This window comes from Athene noctua, chromosome 34 (genome assembly GCF_965140245.1).
Source record: "Athene noctua chromosome 34, bAthNoc1.hap1.1, whole genome shotgun sequence".
Lineage (NCBI taxonomy): Eukaryota > Metazoa > Chordata > Aves > Strigiformes > Strigidae > Athene > Athene noctua.
The window spans coordinates 771,851-790,259 of NC_134070.1; the positions used below are offsets into that span (position 1 = coordinate 771,851).

General features: G+C 53.5%; 2 protein-coding genes across 2 annotated transcripts in view; both read right to left on the reverse strand.

The window, feature by feature from the left end:
• Nucleotides 1-2,339, reverse strand: part of LOC141972579 (uncharacterized) — a 710,276-nt gene extending 707,937 nt beyond the window's left edge. The window contains exon 1 of the mRNA XM_074930473.1: nt 2,241-2,339. Coding sequence (XP_074786574.1) covers nt 2,241-2,338 — 98 coding nt within the window. The 5' untranslated portion in view covers nt 2,339. The remainder of the gene's footprint in view (nt 1-2,240) is intronic.
• A 4,535-nt stretch (nt 2,340-6,874) lies between these two features.
• Nucleotides 6,875-12,040, reverse strand: LOC141972550 (uncharacterized). Its single transcript, XM_074930443.1, has 4 exons — nt 11,974-12,040; nt 11,076-11,292; nt 7,716-8,472; nt 6,875-7,679 (listed from the first exon to the last, which is right to left on the reverse strand). Exons 1-4 carry the CDS (start codon nt 12,038-12,040, stop codon nt 7,032-7,034), a joined length of 1,689 nt encoding a protein of 562 aa, XP_074786544.1. The 3' UTR covers nt 6,875-7,031.
• Between the last annotated feature and the right edge of the window lie 6,369 nt (nt 12,041-18,409).

Genomic DNA, 18,409 nt, shown 5'->3' on the forward strand with positions numbered 1-18,409 from the left:
GCCCGTAAAACCCTCCAAAACGCCAACAATCGGCCTGTAAAACCCTCCAAAACGCCAATTGGCCCATAAACCCTCCAAAACGCCAACAATCGGCCCGTAAAACTCTCCAAAACGCCAACAATCGGCCCGTAAAACCCTCCAAAACGCCAATTGGCCCATAAAGCCCTCCAAAACGCCAACAGTTGGCCTGTAAAACCCTCCAAAACGCCAAGAACTGGCCCATAAAACCCTCCAAAACGCCAACAATCGGCCCATAAACCCTCCAAAACGCCAACAATCGGCCCGTAAAACCCTCCAAAACGCCAACAATCGGCCCATAAACCCTCCAAAACGCCAACAATCGGCCCATAAACCCTCCAAAACGCCAACAGTCGGCCCGTAAAACCCTCCAAAACGCCAACAATCGGCCTGTAAAACCCTCCAAAACGCCAACAATCGGCCCGTAAACCCCTCCCAAACGCCAAGATGTGGGGCCAGGGTTATAAACACAAAGTTCCGTCCTCAAACCGGCGCTGGAGGAGAAACGAGGAGCTTGTCCCCTCGGGAAATGGGGTTATGGGAAGAGAAAACCCAACGTCACGTCCCGCTGCAGCTGGAGGGGGCACAAGGGCAAGGTCAGCGACCTTTGGCTCAGCCCCAAAATCCTTTGCTCTCAGCCCAAAACCACCTGACGCAGCACCCAGATGTGGGGTGGGGAAGAAACGGAGACTCTGATGGACCCCCCGGTTCAATCCAGAGGGGTGGGGGGTCCCCTGTTACTTGGAGGGGGGGGGGAGCTTGTGTTGGGGTGCGATGCTGTCCTGGGGGTCACGGGGAGTTGTGGGGCGCCAGGGTCCCTTTGCTGTGGGGTGATTCCTGCTCCCAGGGGTCCCCCCCCCCCCTTCTCTGGGTTCACCCCTCTCCAAGCTCCTGGGGGTCCCCCAGCTCTGGAATTGCTGCTCTTGGGGGCCCCCCGGGGTCCCCCAGGTCCAGGACTGCAGCTCCTGGGGGTCTTGGGAGCCTCAGGGGTCCCCCAGCTCTGAGATTGTGGCTCTCAGGGGTCCCCCCACTCCAGAATTGCTGGTCCAGGGGTCCCCTTTCTCCGGGTTCACCCCTCTTCGGGCTCATGGGGGTCCCCCAGCTCCGGGATTGCTGCTTCTGGGGGTCCCAGGAGTTTCAGGGGTACCCCAGCTCTGAGATTACAGCTCTCGGGGGTCCCGGGGGTCCCCCAGCTCTGGGATGCCCCTCTCCAGGCTGCTGGGGAGTCCTGGGGGGGCCCCAAATTCCAGGATTACCTCTCCGGGCTCCCAGGGGCCCCTCAGCTCCAGAATTGCTGCTCTTGGGGGTCCCTGGGGCCCCCCAAGTCCAGGATTGCTGATCCTGGGGTTCCCCCAGCTCTGGGATTGCTGCTTCTGAGTGTCCCAGGAGTTTCAGGGGTCCCCCAGCTCCGGGGTTGCCCCTCTCCAGGCTGCTGGGGAGTCCGGGGGGGTCCCCAAATTCCAGGATCGCCTCTCTGGGCTCCTGGGGGACCCCCAGCTCTGGGATTGCTGCTCCTGGGGGTCCCCCAAACTCCGACACAGGGGGTCCCAGGTGTCCCCCCAGCTCCGGGATCTCCCCTCTCCAGGCTGCTGGGGAGTCCGGGGGGTCCCCAAATTCCAGGATCGCCTCTCTGGGCTCCTGGGGGACCCCCAGCTCTGGGATTGCTGCTCCTGGGGGTCCCCCAAACTCCGACACAGGGGGTCCCAGGTGTCCCCCCAGCTCCGGGATCTCCCCTCTCCAGGCTGCTGGGGAGTCCGGGGGGTCCCCAAATTCCAGGATCATCTCTCTGGGCTCCCGGGGGTCCCCCAGCTCTGGAATTGCTGCTCCTGGGGGTCCCTGGGGCCCCCCAAGTCCAAGATTGCTGATCCTGGGGGTCCCCCACCTCTGAAATTGCCACTCCTGGGGGTCCCCTCAACTCTGGGATATTTGCTCCCGGAGGTGCCAGGAGTCTCAGGGGTCCCCCAAGCTCCTACACAGGGGGGGTCCCCCCAGCCTCTCCAGGTTCTGCGGGGGGGGGGGGGGGTGTCCCCAAATTCCGGGATCGCCTCTCCCCGGGGGTCCCCCCAGCTCCGGGATCGCCGCTCCCGGGTTCCTCGCTCTGGATTCCCGGGGACCCCCAGGGGGTTCCACCCCCCCCACCCCCCCCCCCCCATCATTCTCCGGGACCCATCATCCCCATCCCCCCCCCCCCCCACTTTCCTACCCCCCCCCCCCGCCGGTACCGGCCGTTCGCTGCGGGGCTGCGGGTTGACAATGGAGACGGCGGCGGTGCCTGACCCAGGAAGACCAACCCCTCAACGCGGGGGGGGGACACCCGCATCCCCCCCCCCCTCCCCACCGGCCGGGGCCCTCTGCCGGCAGCCGCCACCAGGTGACACCCCCCGCTAAAAAAAAAAAAAAAAACCCACAAACGCACCTCCGGGGGACCCCCCCCCCCATGTGTGTGTGTGTCCCCCCCCCAGGGATATTTGCGGCTCGGCTCTGGAGTCCTGCAGGCTCTAAACATCCCCCCCCCCAACAAAAAAAACAAACACCCCCCCCAACGAATATTTTTCCCAGGGACCCCCCCACGAGAGATATTTGCAGCTCGGCTCTGGCGACCTGAAAGCTCCAGACATCCCCCCCCCCCCCAAAAAAAAACCCAAAACAACACCCCACACCTCCCAGAGACACCACGCCCCCCCCAATAGCCCCCCCTGGGATTATTTTTCTCAGGGACCCCCCCCCCAGGGATTATTTCTCCCAGGGACCCCCCCCAGGGATTTTTTGAAGCTCGGCTCCAGAGTCCTGCAGGCTCCAGACATCCCCCCCCCAAGAAAAAAAACTCAAAACCACCCCCCCTAGAGAAACACCCCCCCTCCCAATAATATTTTTCCCAGGGACCCCCCCGAGAGATATTTGCAGCTCAGTTCCAGAGTTCTAAAAGCTCCAAATATCCCCCCCCCCCCAAAAAAAAACCAAAACAACACCCCACCCCTCCCAGAGACCCCCCCAATAGCCCCCCAAGGATTATTTCTCCCAGCGACCCCCCCTCAAGGGATATTTGCGGCTCAGCTCTGGAGTCCTGCAGGCTCCAGACATCCCCCCCCCCGAAAAAAAAAACAAAAAAACCCAAAAAAACCAAAACACCCCCCCCAAGAATATTTTTCCCAGGAACCCCCCCCGAGAGATATTTGCAGCTCAGTTCCGGAGTCCTGAAAGCTCCAAATACCCCCCCCCCGGGTCCCCTCCATCTGCCACCCCCCCAAAAATCCCCCCAGGGACCCCCCAGGTAGCTTCAACACCCCCCCCCTGCAGTCCCGGAGCCCCCCCCGAACCCCAAATATTGTTTTTTTTTTTTAATTGAATTTCCCACGTTTCCATGAATTGAATCGAATTTCCCACTTTCCACTTTCACCCCCAAAACGCTCTCAGAGTAACAATCGAAAATTAATTTTATTAAATTTATTCAAAAATTCGCAGCTCAACACCTGCCGCCCCCCCCTCCTCAATCCCTCCCCCCCCCCCCCCCCCCCCAAGGCCTAATCCCACTTCCCTGTCCCTGCGCCCCCTAAAATTAAATTATTCATTAATGACCCGGCAGCAATTAAAAAATTCTCTAGGAAGAGAAGACACCAGCTTTAAAATTTTTTTTTTTGATTCTTAAATTTTTAAATTTAAAAAAAAAAAATAATAAAATTCAGAGGAAGTGTGCGCAGTGTAGTAGAATTTTCTGGTTGGAAACAAAATTTAAAAAAAAAATAAAATTCAGAGTAAGTGTGCGAAGTGTAGTAGAATTTTCTGGATGGGAACAGAATTAAAAAAAAAATAAAATTCAGAGGAAGTGTGCGCAGTGTAGTAGAATTTTCTGGTTGGAAACAAAATTTAAAAAAAAAATTCAGTGGAAGTGTAGTAGAATTTTCTGAACGGAAACAATAAAAAAAAGAAATAAAAATTCAGAGTAAGTGTGCGAAGTGTAGTAGAATTTTTCTGGCTGGAAACAGAATTAAAAAAAAAAAAATTCAGAGTAAGTGTGCGAAGTGTAGTAGAATTTTCTGAATGGAAACAATTAAAAAAAATAAAAATTCAGAGTAAGTGTGCGAAGTGTAGTAGAATTTTCTGGATGGAAACAATTTAAAAATAAATAAAAATTCAGAGTAAGTGTGCGCAGTGTAGTAGAATTTTCTGGATGGAAACAGAATTAAAAAAAAAATAAAAATTCAGAATAAGTGTGCGAAGTGTAGTAGAATTTTCTGAATGGAAACAATAAAAAAATAAATAAAAATTCAGAGTAAGTGTGCGAAGTGTAGTAGAATTTTCTGGATGGAAACAATTTAAAAATAAATAAAAATTCAGAGTAAGTGTGCGCAGTGTAGTAGAATTTTCTGGATGGAAACAGAATTAAAAAAAAAATAAAAATTCAGAATAAGTGTGCGAAGTGTAGTAGAATTTTCTGAATGGAAACAATAAAAAAATAAATAAAAATTCAGAGTAAGTGTGCGAAGTGTAGTAGAATTTTCTGGATGGAAACAATTTAAAAATAAAAAAAAATTCAGAATACGTGTGCGCAGTGTAGTAGAATTTTCTGGATGGAAACAAAATCTAAAAAAAAAATTCAGTGGAAGTGTGGAAGTGTAGTAGAATTTTCTAGATGGAAACAATTTAAAAATTAAAAAAAAAAATTCAGAGTAAGTGTCTGAAGTGTAGTAGAATTTTCTGGATGGAAACAATAAAAAAAAGAAATAAAAATTCAGAGTAAGTGTGCGAAGTATAGTAAAATTTTCTGGGTGGAAACAATTTAAAAATAATAAAAAAAATTCAGAATAAGTGTGCGAAGTGTAGTAGAATTTTCTGAATGGAAACAATAAAAAAAAATAAAAATTCAGAGTAAGTGTGTGAAGTGTAGTAGAATTTTCTGGCTGGAAACAAAATTTAAAAAAAAAATTCAGAGTAAGTGTGCGCAGTGTAGTAGAATTTTTCTGTCTGGAAACAAAATTAAAAAAAAAAAAATCAGAATAATTGTGTGAAGTGTAGTAGAATTTTCTGGATGGAAACAAAATTTTAAAAAAATAAAAATTCAGAGTAAGCGTGCGAAGTGTAGTAGAATTTTCTGGATAGAAAGAGAATTTTTAAAAAAAAATTCAGAGGAAGTGTGCGCAGTGTAGTAGAATTTTTCTGGCTGGAAACAAAATTAAAAAAAAAAAAAATCAGAATAAGTTTGCGAAGTGTAGTAGAATTTTCTGGTTGGAAACAGCGAGAAATCATCCCAAAATGGATTCCCGCCGCCACCACTTGACTATTTTTTGAATATTTTGTCGAATTTGTCTGATTTTTCTGCTATCGGGGTGGCAGTTACCGGAAATTTTAAGTCGTATTTGCGTTTAAATTGCCTTAAAATTTTATCGTGTTCTCCTTCGCCTGTTTCAGCGGCTGATTTAAGTGTTTACGCTGAAAAAAAAATTTAATTAGAGATAAATTTGTACCGAGGGGGTAGGGATGACGTGGTGGTAGAGCTTGATGAGTGGTAATTTGGGGTGGAATAGTTAAAAATCGCATCCTGATTGGGCGGTAAAGACACAAATGGGCGGGTTAATAGCTGTAGTGTGGCTGTGAAGAGTCAATTTCTTGAAAATAACAGAAAATTGGGAAAAAAAAAAAAAAAAGGCTGCTTGCGGCCTAGACGAGCGTCACGTCGTGGGGGCGTGATGGGAAGTGACACCCCCAAGGGACTGAAGGCACCGATTTGGGGTTCAAATGGCGTTTCCTTCCCCCGTGGACCCCACTCCTGGCTCTTGGCCGCCATCTTCAGCGCCCGCCGATGGCCACCACCCTCCTCCCGTCCCTTGCCAGGGCCGTTGGGGTCCGTTGGCCGCCATCTGCCGCGGGGTAGGTTCGTCCCACATTTCCGTCGGGAGCGAAGATTCCCCAAGTGCCACCCGGCTCGTAGGTGACGTCGGGTGGCGTCGCCCTACGCCGACTTCAACGACTTCCAGCGAGTCGATCTCTGGTGGCGCCTTCTCGTCAGGTTTCAGCTTGACTCCAACGCTGGCAACTCAAGAGCCAAGGAAGTAGCCCCTTGGGCTACCCCCCAAGGCAGTTAATAGCGAGGTGCTCGTTGTTAATTGGACGTTCTCGTTAACGGGCAGCGTTCGGGGTCAACCGCAATCCCATTTCCAGCCGAAGTAACGATGATTGTAAGGGGATACGAAGACTTCACCGCGAAGCAGTCGCTGCGTCTGGCTTATTGACCAGGGCTTTGGCGTCGATGCCACGCCCATGCCTGTCCCCCCAAAATGGCGGCTCCTTGCACAGGCCTAAGTTAAGCCGAGGGAGGACATCGCGACGGAGCCAGGCCAGCCACCCCTCGTCGACGCTAAACGAGAAGGTGGGTCCCGTCCAGATGGATTTGGTGATACTGCTCATCGTAAGGACCGATCGGGATCCAAAAATTCTTTTTTTTTTTCTGAATCACCTGGGGATCCACTTCGGTAAAAATGGGGGATGAAGTCAAGGGCGAGTTGGGAAGGATGGTTGGAGGGTTGGTCGGGATGAGTTTGGGTTTACTGAAGTTTTTAGTGATATTCAAATTTAAATGGAGTTAAAGTTGATGGCGCCTCCTCCTTTTTCCTCGTTCCGACAGCTGATTTAAGAGTTAACGACTAAAAAAATTGTTCAGTTAGAGATAAATTTGCACCGAGGGGTAGGGGTGATGTGGTGGTAGAGGGGAGTGAGTTGACGCTGCTCGGGGATGGACTTGGGGATGAGGGAAAAAGATCGAATTTCAAAGCCAGAGCCATCAAAGCTTTAGCCCAAAGGTGCTCGATGGCAACAGGGCGAGAAGAACAAGGGTCACGCTCCAAAAAGATGGACACGGGAACCCGGTGTCACCAGTAACTCACTAATACTGGGCTCAGATCGAGAGCCGGGCGTGCCAAGACTTACACAACCGTGGTTATCAGGTAGGACACGGGGCCTGTCTTCCGTGGAGGAGTAACTTGGAGAGCGGGTGGACTCGGGGGCATCTCTCAAGTCTTTTATTGTTGAGCTGCGGAAGCACCATCCGGATTCGTTGATTGATCATCGCGTCCCGCCTCCGCTCCCGCTTTAGGCCGGGTCTTATCTTTCTGCACCTGGTGCAGCGAGGTCTTTCCTTTCTCCACGCCGGCCGTGGGCCTCTGGTGAATCTCCCGGTGCCTCGTGCAGTGGGAAGCTTGGCGGAAGGTTTTGTTGCAGATGGGGCAGGTGTAGGGTCTTTCTCCCGTGTGGATCCGTCGGTGGGTGACGAGGAGAAAATTAGAATGGAAATTTTTCCCGCAGTCGGAACATCTGTAAGGCCTCCCCTCGGTGTGGAACCGCTGGTGCTTCAGGAGAGCCTCGACGGCACCGAAACATTCCCCGCAAGTGGGACACTTAAAGGGTTTCTCCTCGGTGTGGCTTCTCCGGTGTCTCCGAAGGGTTGAGCCATCGTTGTAGCACTTCTCGCAGTCGGGACACTTGAAGGGTCTCTCCCCCGTGTGGATCCGTTGGTGTTTCAGTAGGGTCGCGCTGTGGCTGAAGGTCTTCTCGCACTTGGAGCACCTATAGGGTCTCTCTCCGACGTGGGTGGCCCGGTGAAGGACCAGAGTTGACTTGGCGTGGAAGCTCTTGCTACAATAGGGACATTTATAACGTCCCTCCCCTGGCTGGCCTCCCTGAGATGTCCTTTGCTTCTTCTGCACGTGGATCTTCTTGTGTTTGATGAGGCCGGAGCTGTCTGTGTAGCTTTGCCCACAATCCAGACATTTATACGGTCTCTCCCCGGTGTGGCTTCGCTGGTGTCTCGTAAGGTGGGAGCTCAACCGAAAGCTTTTATCGCAGTTGAGACAGTTGTAGGGTTTCTCCCCGCTGTGGATCCTCCGATGGGCGACGAGGTCTGAACTCATGATGAAGCTCTTCCCGCATTCGGGGCATTTGTAGGGTTTTTCCCCGGTGTGAACCCGCTGGTGAACAATCAGGATCGATCTCCGGCTGAAGCCTTTCCCGCACACCGAGCACTTGAACGGTTTCTCTCCCGTGTGGATCCGCTGGTGAATGGCCAAGTACCGTCTCAAGCTGAAGCTCTTCCCGCACGCGAGACACCGAAAGGGATTGTCCAAGCTGTGGGTGGCTTCGTGGGCCACCAGATACGTACTCAACCGAAACGTCTTCCCGCAAACGAGGCAGACGTAAGGTTTCTCCCCGGTGTGGATCTTCCGATGGGCGCTGAGGGTGGAGGTGAGACGGAAACGCCTCCCGCAGTCCGAGCACTTGTAGGGTTTCTCGCCCGTGTGGATCCGTTGATGCTTGTTGAGAGCCGACCCAACTCGGAAACCCTTCCCGCACTCGTGGCAGGTGAAGGGTTTTTCACCCGTGTGGATGCGCTGGTGGGGGATGAGGAAGGACCTTCGACTGAAAATCTTCCCGCACTCCAAACAGCTATAGGGGGGCTCCGGGGTGGCCCCGCTCTTACTGCAGCTGTAGGGTTTCTTGGTTGAACGTCTCCCACAACCACCCTTCCTCCGCGATGGGCGCCCGTGGGTGGTGGCGTTTGGATCTTCAGAGCCTTGGGGTTGAGTCTCAGCCTCGTGCTGCGCCGCCGGGCTCGGCTCTGGGGGGATGACCACCTCCGACAGGTCCCAAACCAGCTCAGCCCCTTCCACCTCCTCGGGGCCGTTTTCCTTCCCATCCGCCATCCCGTCGGCTGGAGGAACGAAGAGCCAAAACCTTAGTGAGGGGCAACGCCTTGGCCAAAGTGCCTTGGCCAAAGTTCCTGTGAACCTCTGAGGCCGCGCAGCAGCTCCAGGGGGTACCGCAGGAGGGTGGGGGTGACCCCAGGGAACAACCTCACACTGATGCAGCTCACGGGGCACAAGGCCACTGGAAAAGGCCACGGGAATGAGATTTCACTGAATCATCCGGGTTGGAAAAGCTCTTGAAGCTCCTCCAACCCAACCATGAGCCTCCCCCTGACCCTTCCCAGCCCCCCCAGATCCCTCAGCGCTGGCTCAGCCCGACTCTTCAACCCCCCCAGGGATCCCGGGGACTCCCCCCTGCCCTGGGCAGCCCATTCCAAGGCCCAACAGCCCCTTCTGCACAGAAATCCTTCCTCAGAGCCAGCCTGACCCTGCCCTGGGCAGCTTGAGGCCATTCCCTCGGGGCCTGGCGCTGGGGCCTTGGCTCCAGAGACTCATCCCCCCTCTCTGCCCCCTCCTGGCAGGGAGTTGCAGAGGGCCAGGAGGTCTCCCCTCAGCCTCCTCTGCTCCAGACTGAACCCCCCCAGTTCCCCCAGCCGCTCCCCAGCAGACCTGTGCTCCAGACCCTGCCCCAGCTCCGTTGCCCTTCTCTGGCCACGCTCGAGTCATTCAATGGCCTTTTTGGGGTGAGGGGCCCAACACTGAGCCCAGGAATCGAGGGGCGGCCTCCCCAGGGGGCAGATCCCTTCCCTGTCCCTGCTGGCCACGCTGGTGCTGACACAAGCCAGGATGCCATTGGCCTCCTTGGCCCCCTGGGCACCTGCTGGCTCGTTATCCATCGATTAACCCCCCAGCCCCTCTCTGGCTGGCCGCTCTCCGGCCACCTGTAGCCACACTGGGGGTTGTTGTGGCCCAACTGAGCGTCGCCAGGCAGAGAAGGTCCATGTGGACCCTCTGGGCTGAGGATGGGCGACCGTGTCCTCCTCCTCCTCCTCCTCCACGCACCCGAGGGGTTCCTCCTCCTTCCTCCCCGGAGAAGATGCGCTGATGGGGTCCCCACAGTCACTCGCAGCCCACGGGTGGGACGGGAGCGACCCCCCCACCTCACCGCGCATCCCAGAGCATCAGGGGACACCCCCCCCCCCCCTCCACATCTGCATCCCACCCCTGGGACCCTCAGCTCAGCCCCACGCGGTGACCCCGGTTACCGGCGGGATGCGGCGGGGACAGAGCCCAGGCGGGGGGGGACACACACACGATGCTCCCGGGGGCGGGGGGGCGCTGCGGGGCGCTCGGTGGTACCCGTGGAGGCGGCCCCTCGTGTGACCCGGATGCAGTGAGCAGTGGAGCCGCATCCTTCCTCCTCTTCCTCCTCCTTTTCCTGCTCCTGCTCCTCCTCCATCCCGCCTCCTCCTCCTCCTCCTCTACCCCGCCTCTCTCCATTCCGCCTCCTCCCCCTGCTCCTCCTCCATCCCGCCTCCATCCATCCCTCCTCCTCCTCCATCCCTCCTCCTCCTCCTCTATCCCGCCTCCATCCATCCCTCCTCCTCCTCCTCCTCCTCTATCCTGACTCTATCGATCCTTCCTCCTCCATCCCTCTTCCTCCTCCTCCTCCATCCCTCCTCTTCCTCCATCCCTCCTCCATCCATCCCTCCTCCTCCTTCTTCATCCCGCCTCCATCCATCCATCCATCCATCCATCCATCCATCCATCCATCCATCCCTCCTCCTCCTCCTCCTCCTCTATCCCTATTCCTCCTCCTCCTCCTCCATCCCTCCTCCTCCTTCTTCATCCCGCCTCCATCCATCCCTCCTCCTCCCCCTGCTCCTCCTCCTCCATCCCGCCTCCATCCCTCCCTCCTCCTCCCTCCTCCTCCTCCATCCCTCTTCCTCCTCCTCCTCCATCCCTCCTCCATCCCTCCCTCCTCCTCCTCCTCCATCCCGCCTCCATCCATCCCTCCTCCTCCTCCTCCTCCTCCATCCCACCACTGTGGATGAACCCGGGATGGGGAAAAGAAGAAATGAGAAAACCTGTGGATGGACGTAAAAATAATTTGTCACAAGGAGGCAGCAGGAGGCCATAATTCACCTCCGCCCATAGGGAGATGATGCAACACCCACCCCAAACCCCCTCCTCTCCATTTTATTTATGAGAACGATGTGAAACGGGGTTAAACATCTCCCCAGGACTCACCATGGTGGTGGGTTTGTGGATGGTCCCTGCGGTGAGCCCCTCCTCTGGAATCTCTCCCCGCAGTGCGAGCGGGGGAACGGTCCCTCTCCTGCGGGGATGCGCTGATGGACGATGAGGCTCAAGCTGAAGGAGAAGCGTTTCCCACACGTGGGGCAGGGAAAGGGCTTCTGGGTGTGTGTCCTCTGGTGACGCAGAAGTCTCCCACTTTCCCTGAAGCTCTTCCCACAGTCCTGGCACTTGTAGGGCCTCTCTCCCGTGTGGGTCCGTTGGTGAACTCTCAGGGTGCTCCCCCAGGTGAAGACCTTCCCACAGTGCTCACACTTGTGCTCCTTCTGTCTTGAGGTCCTCGGTGGCTGGGTTGTGTCTTCCTGAGGGTCTTCACCGTACGTCCCTTTGAAAGAGCATTTTCGGGGTTCCCCCGTTCCGCGGCTCCCTTGCGTATCCCGGGGCTGCTGTTGGCCATCGTGCTCCACGGCCACCGCGGGGCTCTGGGGCTCCTCTTGGGGCCCTTGCAGCATCCCCCTCTGCTCTGCCCTGGGCTGGCACTGCTCCTCCTTCTGCTCGGCTGTCCCAGCGCCTGGGGGGGGACCAAAGGGGCTCAGCTGGGGGCTCTTAAGGCACATGAAGAGCACCCACCTCCTGCATGGCTCTGCCTGCTCGGCTCCCTCCCTTCCCTTCTCCTCCTCCTCACACCCCCAGGGCCTTGCCTGTTAGCCCCGTGTTGGGGTTTGAGCCCCGAGGGCACCTGAGCCCCCCCAGACCCTCCCTCGCCCCTTCCTCCTCAGGGGGAGGACTCCTCACACTCCTCCCCTGCTCCGCCCTGGGCTCCCTCCCACGGGAGACAGTCCTCCACGATCTTCCTCCCACCTGGGTCCCTCCCAGGGGCTCTGGGGGGGCATCTGCTCCCCCGTGGGGCTCCACGGGTGCAGGGCACTCTCTGCTCAGGGCACCTCCCGCCTCGGGTCGTCCTTCCTCTCCCTCGCTGGTTGCAGAGCTATTTCCCTCCCGCTCTCCTCTTCCTCCTGCTCCCAGGTTCCCCTTTTTAAATCCCTTATCCCAGGGGTGCAGCCACAGTCGCTAACTGGCTCGGCCTTGGCCAGAGCTGGGTCTGACTTGGATCCGGGGGGACCTTTGAGCATCTTCTCGCAGGAGCCCCCCCTGTACCCCCCTGCCCCACTCCCGGATTGGTGCCCAGCGGGCGATAACCCGCTCAGGAGAGATGTTGTATTTATTCAGGCCTGGGTGCTGCGTGGACTTTTTCACAAATCAAAGAGACCAACAGCCGGTTTTTAATACGGTAATGAAGGAAGTTCACTTTAAGCACACTCAAATTTAGTTTCGTCACCAAGTTAACGGATCGAACCGTCGCTTTTGCCGGGTTGTCACATAACTCCTCCTCCCCACAGGCCCACACGTTCTCTTTATGGTCCAGGGCGTTCTTTTTCTTTTCTAGGGTTTGGAGATCAAAGTCTTTTATTAATTTCTTATCGCTAATCAAGGTCATCTTGACTGACTCAGCTTCCAAGCGTCATAATTGTGCTACGGGCACAATTATTAACCGTGGCTACCGGCAAATGGGAGGTGTAGTGTGTCGGAGTGGGTGCTGAGACCCGGGCAGGGGGTGCTGAGCACCCCGAGAGGCGGCAGCAGGTCCCCTGGGGGCGCCGGGATGCGGATTCTCCATCCCTCAGGGAAATCCCTGCAGGGAAGGGGGGGCTGTGCGGGCAGGATACACCCCCCGGCCCAGGATGACCCGGGTGTGCACAGGCATGTGCGAGGGATTTAGGAGGGGGATTAATTTGGAGGTGCGTGCAAGGGATTGGGGGGGGTTAATCCAGGTGTGGGGCTGTGGGCATGTCCGCCTGGGGGGGGGTGTGTTTGGGAGGAGATGGGGATGGGAAAGTGGGGACCAAGGGACTAATTCGGGGTGAAGGAGGAGGAGGGATGAGGGAGGAGTAAGGAAGGAGGAGGGGGAGGGATGGAGGTGGAGCAGGGATGGAGGAGGAGGAGGAGGAGGGATGGAGGAGGAGGGATGGAGGAGGAGGGATGGAGGAGGAGGAGGGGTGGAGGTGGAGCAGAAGGAGGAAGGAGGGGGAGGGATGGAGGAGGAGGAGGGATGGAGGAGGAGGGTTGGAGGAGGAGGGATGGAGGAGGAGCAGGAGCAGGAACAGGGGCCACACACAATCGGCCATAACTGGAGGTGGGCAGACCACGACCGCCAACTCAATCAAAGCCCAAGAAGCCGCGTCCCCCCCCTCGGAGCTGGGCCCAGCAATGACAAGACCCTGTGTGTTGGCATCGCCACGAGGCGCGTTGGGAACCCGCGAGGGACAGGGCGATAAGAAACCCCCCGGTCACTCCAGCCCCGGTGTCTGCGTGTGCTCCCAAGTGGAGAAATCCAGGGGGGTTCTCTGGGGCGGGGCGCTGGCCGGGGGGAATTACCACCAGCCCCCAGCTCTGCGCCGACTCCCCAGAAATAAATCCCTCGAGCCTGTGTGGATCGGTTGTGCACGTTCTTCTGGGATGATATTTTGGCCACATGGGACGGCCTCAACGCCCTGATGGATCATCCGCTCAATCCCGGCGTTGGGATTGGTGGGTCCGGACTCCAGTGTCTTGATGGTCAACACCTGAGAGAGGTATTTCGGGGGAAAAGGGGGTGTGTGTGGGGGTGAGCTTGGGATTTTGGGTCAAGATTGTGCTTTTTCAGAACAAGAAAAAAAAAATTTATCAACCGGAGGGGTGTGTCGGAGCAGGGTGCAGTGGTGGGTTATTAGATGGTCCAGACTAATAAGGGTAAGGGCATTGCATAATATAATTTATTAAACAAAGGTGGGTGTGGCGTCCCCTACCACGACTTCTCCTGGCGGCCCTCCCTGGGGTATATCATGGAAAAAATTTGGAGGAGATCCTCTAAGTATAGAAAAAAAAACGTAAAATACTGTCGTCAGTGGTGGCCTGGATGTTTTTTTAGATGACGGGGGAAAATGGCCTGAAGTGGGGGGGTGTGGGGAAGGTGTCTTTAAAAATATAATACTATGTTACAGCTAATGTTTTGTAAAGGTGAAGGAAAATGGGCGGAAGTACCGTATGTGGATGCTTTTATGACTTTCATGATGATGGCAGTCGAAGGAAATGTAGGTTAAATATGGGGGGGGACACACATGGAATATAGATGTTGGGTACTGAATGGGTGGATGGAAACGATCAGAAACGTCGTTGTGTTGGATTGTGGGGCCGGGAAAAAGGGACTGGAGTCTCCCCTGGAAGAGAATATTTCCCTCTTAGTTCTGCCGATCCGTTCTCAAAATGGAGGAGAGCCGGAGGGGCTGGGGACGGGGCGGGGGTGATGGTGGGCTGCTCCCACTAAGGGAGAGAAACTTGTAGCCCAGCTGCGAGCCAAAAAAAGAGGTGAAGGTTTTGTTATCCAGGCACCCCTCTGGCAGGGTGTGGGGATGGGTGGCCCAGTGTTTGTACGTGTCCCGTTTCCTACTTCGGATTTGTTAAACTGGAAGCAGCCGGTAGGTTCGTGCGGAGAAAAGCCAGAGAAAGCTCCTCGGTTGATGAAGACGAGAATACCGACTCGTAATCTGGATTTGGGAGGATCTGCAGGTGTCGTTCGATGCTTTATTCACAGCTGAGGGAAAACAAAAAAGTGTTGGAAACGGGCTAGGAAGGAGAAAGAAAAATGAGATGTCCCTGGGAATAATGAGCTTAGATCCCAAACCAGACCTGACCCAAATACAGCGGAGGGGATGATGGGTTACCCAGAGGTGCAGGGGCTTGATACTACAAGGAGGAAAAAAAATGGGGTTGGAGGAAAAGAGTATCTGCTTGGTATTAGAAAAAGGAAAAAAATGGGGCTGGAAGAAAAGAATATCTGCTTGATATTAAAAGGAGTAAAAAAATGGGGTTGGAGGAAAAGAATATCTGCTTGGTATTAGAAGGAGGAAAAAAAATGGGGCTGGAAGAAAAAAATATCTGCTTGGTATTAGAAGGAGGAAAAAAAATGGGGCTGAAAAATATCTGCTTGGTATTAGGGAAAAAAATGCGGTTGGAAGAAAAGAATATCTACTTGGTATTACAAAGAGGAAAAAAATTGGGGCTGGAAGAAGAGAATATCTGCTTGATATTACAAGGAGTAAAAAAAAAAATGGGGCTGAAAAATAGCTGCTTGGTATTAGAAGGAGTAAAAAAACGGGTTTGGAAGAAAAGATTGGAGGAAAAAAATGAGGCTGGAAAAAAAAGAATCTATTTAAGGATATGAAATTCACAGATTCAGAATCATTATTATTAGACATAATCAGAATTATTATTAAATTAGCCCGGGACCGGATGAAACCCCTTCTGCCTTCTCTGAGCGGGTATGAAAAGGGGCGGATTTTTGATCCAGATGAGGAGAATAATCGGGAAATACGTGATGGATGGGTTGTGGCGTGGTCGGAACCAGATAGAAAAATGAAACTAGGACTGAAGGAGCAGCGAGGAAACCCGTTACGGAATTAATTGAAATGGTTTACGAGGTCGTGGGGCGATAGGGAAAAGGAAGGACGAGGTTGGGCCAAGGCTTAAAAATGTGCCTTCGCAGGGGCAACTCGCTGGTGGCGTAAATATTGGGATTGGAGGTAGCGGGGTGGGGAGGTGGGAGAATGGGATGAGGAGGTGATGGAGGGAAAGTTTCTGGGTGACTGATTCGGAGAGCACCCTTGGGTGTAAGCGGTGTAAGGAAGAACTTTGGGAAAATAAATGTCTTAACGCAAAGGGGAGCTCAAATCCCACGGAAGCCGTTACTGGTGTGATGGTGGAAGAGGATATAGAATGAGCTGGGGGGGGGGTGGGGGTGTCGGGGGACGTTATTAAAACTCCCCCAGCTGAGCCCCCGGGTCCGGTTACTCCAGGGAATGAAACTATCGAGTTCTTAATTGATAATGGAGCAACTCATTGTGTCTCAACTCGTTGTAAGGGACCTTTAAGCAAAGCGACAATTCCCATCGTTGAGGCGGATGATCAGGCTTTTTTTTTTTTTTTTTCATAAAAACCAATGGGCTGTGTGATTGGAGAGAGCGAATTAACCCGTGTGAGGAGGAGGAGGAGGCTGAGGGGAGACCTCATCGCTCTACCACTACTTGGAAGGACGTTGCGGAGAGATTGGGGCTGGTCTCGTCTCACAGGGGATTAGTGACAGGACAAGAGGGAACGGCTTGAAACTGCAACAGGGGAGGGTCAGGCTGGGCGTGAGGAAAAAATATTTCACCAAAAGAGTGGTCAGAGAGCGGGACAGGCTGCCCAGGGAGATGGAGGGGGGAGTCCCCAGCCCTGGGGGGGTTTCAGGGCCGTCAGGATGAGCTGTGGGGGATGTGGGGTAGGGGAGAACTTTGTAGAGTCGGGCTGAGGGTCGGACTCGCTGACCCCGAGGAGCTTTTCCAACCTGATTCTGGGATTCTCTGATTCTATAAACATCGTGCACAGCTCAGCTTTTTTTTTTTTTTTTTTTTCTGAAAGTTTGGTTAAAACGGATGTTCCACCAGAAAGCGGAGATTTGCCAGTTGATGGGACTCACAGGATCAGAATAAATCAGGGAATAATGACGCTGTCAGTGGAGTTACAGACGCAATAATCCCTCTGCTTCGGGCTACAAAGACCCAAAAAAATGTAAATCCCGTGGGACGGCGGGGGCCTCGCTTTTTAGCTGAAGTAATTCAGGAAGCTGCTAAGTGGGATCTACACGCACCTTGGAGACCCCGACGAAGTGGGGAAGGAGAAAGGATGAGTCAAACCTTAAAGAGGGAAATCTTCAAAAGTTGTGTCAGGAAACACAAATGAAACGTGCAGACGTCCCACCCACCACGAGCGGGAATTCGGATCCTGATGTCGTGCTTTAATAATTGGGTTTCTACCTTTGATAGTTGTGTAAGTACAGGGATTTATTCGGAATAAGAAATGAAGGAACTAGACGGCGGTGGGGGTGTGATGCTCCTCTGTTGCCTGTGGATGGAGTGAAACGCTACTAAAACGCCTTTAATCAATCAAATTGTTTGGTCCGCACCCACTTTCTGGAATATTCAAGAAAGGGAATTCCCTTGACTGGAATTCCAGGACCAACCCAGATCTCATGGGGTGCCATTTGGGACAACGTTACTCCCACAATTAATAGTCCGAAAAACCGAGAGGTTGGACGTGGAGGTTCTACAAGAGGGTTATGCCCGTTGCTTAAAACCAGGCCCAAAGGCAATTAATATTCCAACAGGGAATAACCCGTATTGTAAAACAGCAAAAACGATTAAATCTCAGAAGGTTGGGATGAAGATGATTGGCTCACACCCAACGGGACAGGTTGCTGCTAGATGTGTGGAACTGAAGCCCGTGAGGCCTCACCACCAAACTGGTCCAAAATTTGCGTTCTAGGGGGGGTGTGTGTGTGTGTCATAATTCCAAATACCACAATAATTAAGAAATTAGAACGTTGAGTATGGATGAGGACATAGCGCTGAAGGAACAAAAATAATAATAAACCCTTGGTCGAGCAGCCTATGGGGTTTCACCTTGTTGTTAAGGTGGTTTATTCCCTGGTTTGGAGTGAAATCGGTAAATATTTCTATTGCAACTGAGAAAAATTCGGGACAACTTCAAGACGCTTATTAAAAGCCCTACAAGAAGTGTCTGAATTCGCTAAAAATCACTTTACGAAACAGAATGGTTCCTGAGAGGATGCTACACCACCCACCCACCCCCAAGGAGGGGTCCGCATGGGTTTAAATGCTAATTGTGGTGTGTACATAGAGCAGAGCGATAAAATTTCTACCAAAAAAACCCAGAAAACAAACAAAAAACCAACCCAACCCTGGAAGCAGGCAAAAATACTCCAGGAGATGCAAAAGGATGACACCTCTTATAGAGTCGAAGAAACATTTTGATGGTTCATTTGCTGGTTCCCCGACCTGAGTCTGCGGGTGAGGAAGTTACTGAGCGTGAAAGTAACCGTTTTAACTTGGTTTTTGTACGTGTCCGCACGACAAAACTGTGTTTTGGGAAATTTTCTGCGGGAGGGAGGTCAAGTTATGAGCAAGTGAGACTAATATAAGAGAAACTAGAGTGAATTTTCTCTTTTCGAGTCTTGAGACGGAGTAAAACCATCTGTTCGGGTTAGTGCCTAAGGTAGAGGGACAGGTTCAGTTAGACTCGGCTGCCCTGCGCCAAGCTCCTAAGGACGAGCAGCAATCACGGGCTTTGTTTTAAACCTGAAATCTTGCACTGAACCCTTGAGGGGGGGGACGGACAAAAGATTGATAAGAGAGGAACATCCTGCCGCGAAAGGTTGGATGAATGGCTGAGCGTTGTAAGGTCAGCAAAAAATTGGCCGTAATTACTGGGGGGGGGGGACACAGCGACAACTGACATAGCTGAAGCCCAAGAAGCCGCGTCCCCCCCCTCGGAGCTGGGCCCAGCAATGACAAGACCCTGTGTGTTGGCATCGCCACGAGGCGCGTTGGGAACCCGCGAGGGACAGG

Excerpts from the sequence above, each read along its gene's own strand:
- LOC141972550 (XM_074930443.1), bottom strand. The coding sequence starts at position 12,040 with ATGCTCAAAGGTCCCCCCGGATCCAAGTCAGACCCAGCTCTGGCCAAG. Across the intron at positions 8,473-11,075 it reads CTGCGTCACCAGAGGACACA|CACCCCGGAGCCCCCCTATA; the intron begins CACCCAGAAGCC and ends TAAGAGCGGGGC. Across the intron at positions 7,680-7,715 it reads TCAAACACAAGAAGATCCAC|CCAGGGGAGGGACGTTATAA; the intron begins GTGCAGAAGAAG and ends CAGGGAGGCCAG.